The 9694-nt window shown below is 37.1% G+C and overlaps 1 protein-coding gene across 8 annotated transcripts; it reads right to left on the reverse strand.

Moving 5' to 3' along the window:
* Nucleotides 1-589: 589 nt before the first annotated feature.
* On the reverse strand, nt 590-8223 carry LOC113303957. 8 transcript variants are annotated; one of them, XM_026553047.1, is made up of 7 exons: nt 7926-8223; nt 6590-6793; nt 5138-5240; nt 3692-5026; nt 3520-3549; nt 3206-3259; nt 590-3075 (listed from the first exon to the last, which is right to left on the reverse strand). In XM_026553047.1, the coding sequence occupies exon 7, from the start codon at nt 2866-2868 to the stop codon at nt 1090-1092; it is 1779 nt and encodes a 592-aa protein (XP_026408832.1). In that variant the 5' UTR covers nt 2869-3075; nt 3206-3259; nt 3520-3549; nt 3692-5026; nt 5138-5240; nt 6590-6793; nt 7926-8223; the 3' UTR covers nt 590-1089. The 8 variants fall into 8 exon arrangements, 7 of the variants coding, with proteins under 7 accessions (XP_026408832.1, XP_026408831.1, XP_026408830.1 ...); XM_026553046.1 differs by having other exon boundaries at nt 3206-3249; nt 3692-3765; nt 3885-5240; XM_026553045.1 differs by having other exon boundaries at nt 3692-3765; nt 3885-5240.
* Nucleotides 8224-9694: the final 1471 nt, after the last annotated feature.

The raw sequence follows: 9694 nt of genomic DNA on the forward strand, positions 1-9694 counted from the left end.
TGAGTGAATTGCTCTTCATGAATTAAATCAGGACCACCCACTAGTACTCCGACTAAGACCATTAGTTTATCAAAGACTCCTCTGGTTCCACCATTCTTGAGAGTTGAGTAGTCATCTTCATGCGTGAGCCTGAGAACATAGTAATTTCTTCTCTTATTCCAGATATCCAGTTCAACTATGTCGTTGAGTGGTCATCTTCATGGGCCTAAGCGATTCCAATTGCGACGGGGGTGTCAATGGTTAGTGATTTCTGAGTAACTGCAATCAATCAATTGAGGCTCATCTAATTAAATTAAAATAACTGCAATCATTTGACCCAAATTCAAATGCGCCCCAAATTCAAATTCATATAACGAGCCTGAAGTTGAAAATATGATACTAAACCATGAGAATCAAATGCGCCCAACTAAGTGATTCGAATTGCGACGGCGGTGCAATCACTTGAGGCTCATCTACTTAAATTTAAATAAGCTGGTTCAATCAATGTACCTAAATTTCCCATAACATCGAAGTTCATTGCAGTTTATGATATGCTCATAAGTATAATCAAAGGTCTAAATTCTACGTTCTCCTAATAAAGCATGCCAGCAACTCTAAAACTTTATTAAACTGATGACAGTTACCAAGATAATAAGTTAGTACATGATTAGAAGGATAAAAACTTGTGAAACTCTGTAGATAAACATATATGCCGAACATGGACGGTCATCTCACTTCAAATCTAATTCATTGAAAACATTAGACTCCAGCCGCTCTCCTACTGGAATGAAGGTTTGCAGAGAAAGGAAGTTCTCATATTGGAGCAATGAGTATCATCATCACCAAGTTCTCATATTGGAGCAATGAGTATCATCATCACCAGAATTAAAAATGTGCAGCGGTCCTTAGCTCGAAAGACAACAACCTCTTTAAGATTAAAAGGCAGCACAAGCTGAAATTTTTCAGATCGCAGAAGTTTTTCAGATTGCAAGTTGTTAACTTGATAAATCCCAGTTGAACCAGTTACGTCACACATCTGATCCGAGAAAACTTAATTATCTAGTAAACTGAAGACAGTTGCCATGATACTAAAGTTGGTACATGTGTGTACTAACTAAAAAGAGGATAACACACTTTGGAGCCTCTGTAGATAAATATGTATGCCGACGATTTCTCCAAATCTAACTTGTAGAAATCATCAGCATCAACCCCTTCCACTCCTTCGAGTATGAAGGTTTGCAGAGAAAGGAAGTTCTCCTCATGACAGTGCAGCTGATAATCCATATTGGAGCAATAAATATCATCATCACCCGAAATAAAGATGTGACGTGGTTCTTTCATCTTATCTCCAAAGAGAACATGCTCTCTGTAATTATAAGGAACAACATGCTGAAGTTTTTCAGACCGCAAGTTGTAAATTTGGAGAGATTTCCCTTTGAACCAGTAAAGTAATATCTGATCTGAGAAACTGAAGATGCGAGTAGGAGGCGCAGTAGTAGTACTGCCGAAACAAAAACAGCAGGGATCTGGTGCCTGCTTCCTTGACCATTCGGGAGAAGAAGTCACACGAACATCAAAACTCTCTTCCTTAACCCAAACTTGCTTGACTTTATCCTTCAATATGTACAAATGAACTTTACAACAACAGCAGCAACTTCTACTACTACTACCCTGATGATCATCACAGCAACGATGAGGATAATCACTTCCATTCCCTGATATTTTTTCGACACGAGCAATACAAGGAGATCCCTTGAACTCCAGAAGATGAGGATAATCAACATGCAAGTGCTTCTGCTGCTCGTCAGTTGTACTTTTAGCTGGTAGTTGAATGAACTGAAACTTCTCATCATGGAGAGTGAACGGCAGTAGCATCTCCATCTCACTATCATTAACAGCATTACTGTTATCATGCTGGATATTGTCAGATCCTGCTCCCCCCGGAGTTGTTATTATCTTCCAAACCAAACATCCACTGCCCCTGCTACTACTAGTGTTGCAGAAGATGGCTGATTTGTCGCTACCCGTGGGCGCTCTTATCTTTGTGATAGGACGACCTGATATGGGCGTGGTTGTAGCAGTGACATTTCTCCATGATTTAGTTCCCAATGTAAATACCATAATGTTAAGCTCCTTTTCAATAGTACGAAAAATGCTTACCAACTTGTACACATTAGTTGAGTGATCGAAACCAAATCCGTGACAGATGATGCAGGCACCGGCCCCGAAGAAGTCTGAAAAGATATGGAGAAAGTCTTTCCTGTTTGGGTCCAAAATTATGTAATCAGTCGAGTGTTCATCTGCTGCAGCTATACAAGGTAGACCACGACAGTAACCGACCATTTCACATATACCACGACCAACATTACCACCTCGAAACTTGTCAAACTGTAGAGCATTTTCATTTTCACGATCGTACATTCCAGCAGCAAATTTGAAAAAGTAAGACCCATACCTAGGCTCACCTGTCTTTTTAACAACCACATCACAATCCCTAACATTTAAAAGACTAAGGATAACATTGGGCTGTTTCTGCGATTGAAGGAAATGAGAATAAGTTAAGCGTTTGTGATCATTGTGAATAGAGTTATACCAGAGTTTGGATACCAGAACAGACGTTAGGAGTGTCGGGACTGGAAGCTTGGTTAAAATTTCTTTCATGACTAAATCACGAGGAAGGTGCTTCTTTCTTCTATATGGTCTTTTCTTCTTCTCCATCACTGTCGGAGTATTTATACCAATACAATCTTTTCTAGTATATGCTCGTTTCTTCTTCTTCATGACTGTGGAAGTATTTGTATCACCACAATCTTTTCTTTTATAAGGTCTTTTATTCTTCTCTGTCACTGTAGAAGTATTTGCATCACCACAATCTTTTCTTTCCTTCATCGCTGTTGACGTATTTGTTGTATCACCACCACCAGTCTTTTCTTTTATATGCTCTTTTCCGCTTCATCTCAATCGCTGTCATAGTAGTTGTGGTGCTTATATCCTCACCACCACAACCAGTTTGCGGGGGTTGTGTGATATTCATCACCACCATAACTTAAAATAAATAATTATTGATGGAGCTAGCTGCTAGCTGCTAGTTGCTTCCTACAGTATAAGAAATAACAATTATTCTATTTTTACTTGATTTGATGATATATAGTGCAACCCAAATTGATATGCAAAGAAAAGCAGCAGCTCAACAAAAATTGATATTGAAATTGGAATACAAAACTACCTGGAAACCAGCTCAAATTTCCACCAAAATTCATGTATTCTTTTCTGAGAGGCCCTAAATAAAAAAGAAATCAGTAATATATTTTAAGATGCCACTTCAAAACTGAAACGAAAAATTCAAGCAGCTCAACATGGAAAAGAAAAGTGAAAAAAAGAAAAATCAAAACGAGGAATACCCTAAATCAAAAACATAAATTGAAAAACTGAAACGAAAACAGCAGCTCTACATGGAAGAAAAAAAAAACTGAAACGAGTATACCCTAAATCAAAAACAAAAATTGAAGTTACTGTGAGCTGAAGAAAATAATTGGTTACCTGCTGGGAGTTGGAGACCAATATTGTCAGCTGAAGAAAATAAATTTCCACCAAAATTAAAAAAAAAAAAAAAAAAGGAATCAGTTTGCGTCAAACAAATACCTTCACTTTTTAAATAAACCCTAAATCGAAAACAAATTGAAACTGAAACTGAACTGGAATTGGAGGTTACCTGGGAGAATTGAAACCAGCTGAAGAAAGAAAGAAAATTTCCACCAAAATTCCTGTATTCTTTTCTGAGAGGCCCTAATCAAAAAAGAAATCAGTAATGTCTTTTAAGATGCACTTCAAAACTGAAACGAAAAATTGCAGCAGCTCAACAAGGAAAAGGAAAGTGAAAAAAAATAAATTGAAACGAGTAATACCCTAAATCAAAAACATAAATTGAAAAACTGAACCGAAAAGAATTATTTGTACAACATTCACTTGCTTCACAGCTCACTGGCAGGAAGCACCCTTTTACAAAAGTCATACAAGCTCTGTGTAAACCAGACATGGATTCATGTTTCAATTCTCTCTGTCTTTTATTATTACATTCCATCCTATATGCTGCAGCACACATGCCCCACTGAGCAACTTTCTCGATCCTAGCCCTGGTAGCTGCCTGGTCTACTGACCGCATCACACCCCAAATACACATATTGCTTGCTCAAATCTAACCTCTTGTCTATGAAGGAACCAACACCAGCCTCTGCATCTTCTTCTCCAGATGCCTTCAGTAGACATGGGAGGGTCTTTGAACTTGATAATCTGGCCAACAGTGTTTAACCATCTTCTGAATCCCCACTCCGTCCAGCCTGAAGTTGTTCTTCACGAATCCCACAAAACCACAAACAAACAAAAAAAAACAACCTAATAACCACCATCACAACCACAGGTGATCAAAAAGTCACTCATTGGCGGACAATATCCAACATCTCATCACCATTACTGCATCACAACTATGCGTCCTGCATGAAAAGACTCTACAGGGTTCCAGGTGGTTCTACAGGAAATCAATCAGGAACGTGTTCATCATTTGAGTCCTCACATTCTGGGCTCTCTCGTAACAGTCGAGGAAGACTCTTCGGCAATCACTAACATTTGAGCAGCTGAATCTGAATCTTCGACAACACTCTCACTGTCACCATCGTTGTCGCCTTGTCGGCTACCGCAACTCCATTCTGTTTAACACGCTCATCAACAATGCGCTTCAAAAGATGCATGTTTCAACTGTTTCCTCAACTTCTCAAACTGCTTTCTGCAAGGAGAAGTGAGAGCTAGGAGCAACAAGTATCGGAAGCAGATAGGCCTCCATCAAGGAAGCTTCATGTAATGTAAACTTTAAGAATATCGGTAACTGTACTGTATGGATGAACTGAAAAAACTCAAACCACCTGCTAATTTTTTTCAAAGACTCGACTCCACCATCACAGGGTTTTCCATCTGGGCCATATAGGTTTTCCACTGTTGAGGCAGAAGGGGTGGTTTTCTTATCCTCAAGGACCAAGGTGATCTAAGATGTCCTCTGAAAACAAAGATTAAATTACATTGTCAACTGAAGGGAAACCTAATGAAACTTTGAGGGAAGATATATTTATGAACAAAGGTACAATTTAAGAAATCGCAAAACAACTACATCATCTGCTCCTAGCATAATTAAAATTCAGCACATCTTAATTCAGCACATCCTTTGGTGATGTTTTAGCTTTTCGCACAGCAAAATGACCCATATGAATATTCTGCACAGTTAAGAACACGAGAAAGTGGTTGTGTCAATCAAAAGTTCTGAAACATATAAATGCACAAGTCTGTGCGACAACGACAGTACAACGAACTGTCTTTTCAGAATATCCCTGTGCCGACAAGGCGAAAACACCGGCACTCGTCAGGTCCACTGGCTGTCAACCTTTAGTGCTTTTGCAACTTGGTTTTCTAAAGCTTTAAAAAATAGAAGAAAGACATGAATGACATGAAAAACAAAAATGGCTGTCATCTTATTTATTATAGGACTGGATATAGCCATTTCATTTTCCTAAGACATAACATCACACCCTTGTACCTGTGTGACTATGCCATTGTTAAATAAACACAAAATAATGCACCTCTAATGCGAAGAATACCTGATAAACTGATAATTCCTTCTTCCATATAAGAAAAAACAAACAAACATAGACGACCTTAAATGCATCTAGAGTAAACAAAAGTCAAGCCAAAATTAGTAAACTGAACAGCAACAACAAAACACAGGCAGTACGCCCTCAGTATACATCCACTGATATCAAATACAAACTGATTCAATTCAATTTTATTTCCTCAGTAGCTCTGTTCACATGAAATTTTCTGTAATCAAGTAGATTACTAGTGGTTTGGGTGGGAAGCATATACATCCACTTTGAGGGTTTTCCTATAAAGTAAGAAAACAAAACTACAGCAAGAAGAGAGTTGTAGATTAAACAAAAGTAAAAACAACTAAACTTAAACTGCTGATCATATCATATAAGGTGAAGTGAAGAACGAAATTTAATGGATCAAAAACAAGTAGAGTGTAAATATAAAAACGTCAAATTCCACCAGTTTTACAAATTGGAAAAAAGAAGAAGTGGTAGCTAAGTTATGTTATTTGTGTGATCATCACCAGTATTAGTAGACCACCTTGATTTCTACTTTGATTTCAAAGTTCTTAGGAAACAAGTGTAACTTGTTACAGTGATTGAAATAACGTGACATTAAATGTTATTTCACAATAGACAACAATCAAGATTCTTCAACCAAAACCAGATATATTATGTGACATTTGATTGAGTTAACATGTAGTCGTACAAAAGTCATAACCTAACTCTGCAGCATGCTAGGGAACATAAAATCAAATATCACTTTGCAACAAACAACCATGTTCAAGCAGCTCTACCGAGGGCCGAATAAGTATCAAGTTTGTTTAGGTCTTGAAAAACTAATTGACAACAAATAAGATTGCCAAGTCTTTAGTGATACATGGAATAGAATAAACGGTAATACCTACAGCTCTAATACTTCAACTCTTTCAATGAAATAGCGAGGAAAAATAATACAAGAATAGGAGTATCATAACCTGAGAAAACTTCTCCTGACGTATGAATACGCTTTACATAATCTGCATTGAGCCAAAGACCACCCATTCCTGGAACCGATCTATCTCTTACGATGGTGAAGGATTCAGCATTGATTTCATTATTGCTCTAATATAGCATCATAGTATGCCTTCCATCCATTTACTGGCAAGTGGCATCACGCCGTCCTGTTCCGATGTGAAGTCCTTGAGAAACATCGTCAAAATCAAATATAAATCTTTAATAACAACCCAAAATGGTTAAATATCTAATTTAAAAATTTCAGGCTATGCCAAAATATGGAGTTGAGGATTACACTTTTGCAATAAACATAAATAGAATAATGAACTAAAGTTACTGAACTACCATGAAGATCTTTAGCCGGAATAGTGGTCATCAATAGCACAACCTTGACCTGAGGCTGTAACAACGACGCATGCCCATTGCATATGCCACTGCAAGCTCTTTAGTTATAACCTATTTTTCTTTTCTTTCCTTTCCTTTTCTGGTATGTAAGGTTTTTACTCTTTCTGTTTAAACTAATGTGCACAGAGCTACACCAGCACCAGAACATTTAAAGTGGACTTCACATTAACTACTACCCACTCATGAAAATTGCTTCATTAGTTCTTTTTCTCACTATTTTCTTTTAAAGAAAGAAGGATAGAAGGCTGCAATCCTTCTCACTTCTTAAACTATTGTATATCACTTTGGTGTAACTCTCCGTAATTAAATAAAGACATTTATGTTAAGAGGAGCAACGGGAACAAGAGATACGGATACCCCAGTTTGAATAACAACTTTCCAAAGAAAAATCCTTTTAAGTTCTAACCCGAGTAAGGGTCTCCAAAAGCAGCATTGGTGAGAGCATTGGTGAGATAAAACAGAACGACATTTTCCAATTTCCATTAAATAACTTCTGTTATCCTACTCTAGTACTCTTCCACTATATTTAAACAATTTCCGTTAAACAAAAACAAATACCCACCCCCTTTCGTTCCCTTAAACCTAAAATAATGTCTTAAGTACACATGGTTTCCAGGTATTATTCCCTAAGGGCATGCGAACATGTTAAAGTATCTGTTTCATAGTAAGGTACTCAAAAATTCGTGCATAACAGCATAAACCTAATCAGTTACAGCAAAACAAAATATATTTCTCAACAGCAATTGGAATTTTCAGTCAGACATAACCGCATCAACAACTAACCAAAAATCACTACTTCAAACCAATCCATATTCATTAATCAATCAAAATAATCACTAAAATAAACAAAAAAAATCCCAAATCTAACAAAAATTCAAACAGAAAAACCCAAGGCAAATGCGGGAAATGTACCTTATGATAGAGTATCATCATTAGCAGCTCTTCTCATCGAAAGCCTACACAAATACCCTTTATACTCTTCCCCCTTCTCTAACTGGCATCATCTCTTCTTCCTCTTGTTAAAAGCAAAAAAAATCCAAACAAGTCGCGAAATAAAACGTTACTTGGAAAAATGAAATTGACGTAAAAATGAAGGGTTTATGATCGCCATTTCTGAATTTCAGACATTAAACTCCCCCTTCAAATACATGAAACCCTAGAATTCGTTTTGTTCGGCCCTTATGATTTTTGTGTAGAGAGAGAAAAATGGCAAAACCTTACTAGATTACCGCGCGGTGGGGGGCCGACGGACGACTTTATAGCCCATAGTAATCCGATATGTAAGCATGGAGCAGTTGAGTTGCTGTTAGAGCAAGTCTTACGGTGGAATCCAACCTATTCCAAGTGTGGAAAATTCATAAAATGTCAAGTCTAGTGGCTTCCAAGTTGAGTTTTTCATAGAAAATCCAAGCAAGATTCCATAGTTTGGTGGAAAGGTCCGTGGAATTCATCTAAACGCCAATAAAAATAGCGTTAAACGCAATTAAGAATGGAGCTAAGAAAACGCAATTAAGAATTGCGTTTTTATTTTATCTGTAGATTTAAAATGAGTTGTTGAAATCTAACGGCTGAAAAAAAAAGCTCTATTCTTAATTGCGTTTTTTTAGCTCCATTCTTAATAGCGTTTTTTTTTATCCGTAGATTTAAAATGAGTTGCTGAAATCTAACGGCTGAAAAAAAAAAGCTTCATTCTTAATTGCGTTTTTTTAGCTTCATTCGTAATTGCGTTTTTTTAGCTCCATTAAGAATAGCATTTTCACTATTCCACCATTACACTTGCGCTTCCATCCACAGTTCCAAATGCTGAGGTGGTGTGGAAGATGGATGGATTCCACCATAAGACTTGTTCTTAGAGCAAATTTTATGGTGGAATCCAAGCCATTCCAAGTGTGGAAAAACTGTGGAATGTCAAGTCTAATGGCTTCTAAGTTAGGGTCTTACACAGAATATCCAGGTAGTGTTCCATGATTTCATGGGATGGTCTGTGGAATCCATGGTAGTGCCAATTAGATTAGCGTAAAACGCTATTCAAAATAGCATGCTAGAAGAAGAAAAGCGCTAATCAGAATAGCACACTAGAAGAAGAAAAGCGTTAATCAGAATAGCGATTAACTCTATTCAGAATATCGTTTTTTTTTATTCGTAGATTTAAAATGAGCCATTGAAAATCTAATGGCTAAGAAAAAAACGCTAATCTTAATAGCGTTGAGCGTTATTCTGAGTAGCGTTTTTTTAGCGTACACTATTAAGATTAGCGTTTTTGTTGTTCCTCTATTATACTTGCGCTTTCATCCACAATTCCAAATGATGAGGTGGTGTGGAAGACGGAAGATGGAACTCTTCCATAATTCCATTATAAGACTTGCTCTTACAATCAAAGGCAATCAGCCTCTTAAAACCCGACACATGCCACCACCACTATTATTAGTATATTTTTTCAAGTATAGAGCCACAAATATAAAATTCGGACTTCATAATTATATTCTTCTACTTTACTTATACTTGTAGTTCTTGATACTTTGCTGCTCATCCTTAATTACTTTTGGGCAAGGTTTGAAAAACAGGTCACGGCTCAGGTCACGATTACTGGGTGTGACCGTTTTAATGTGTTTTGATGGGTGTGAGCACGTCTCTGGCAAAAAATCGCGTTATTTAGGGAAAAAAACGCGTTTTTTATACGT

This window comes from Papaver somniferum, chromosome 8 (assembly GCF_003573695.1).
Source record: "Papaver somniferum cultivar HN1 chromosome 8, ASM357369v1, whole genome shotgun sequence".
In the NCBI taxonomy this organism is placed as follows: Eukaryota; Viridiplantae; Streptophyta; class Magnoliopsida; order Ranunculales; family Papaveraceae; genus Papaver; species Papaver somniferum.

Excerpts from the sequence above, each read along its gene's own strand:
- LOC113303957 (XM_026553049.1), bottom strand. The coding sequence starts at position 2,868 with ATGAAGGAAAGAAAAGATTGTGGTGATGCAAATACTTCTACAGTGACA.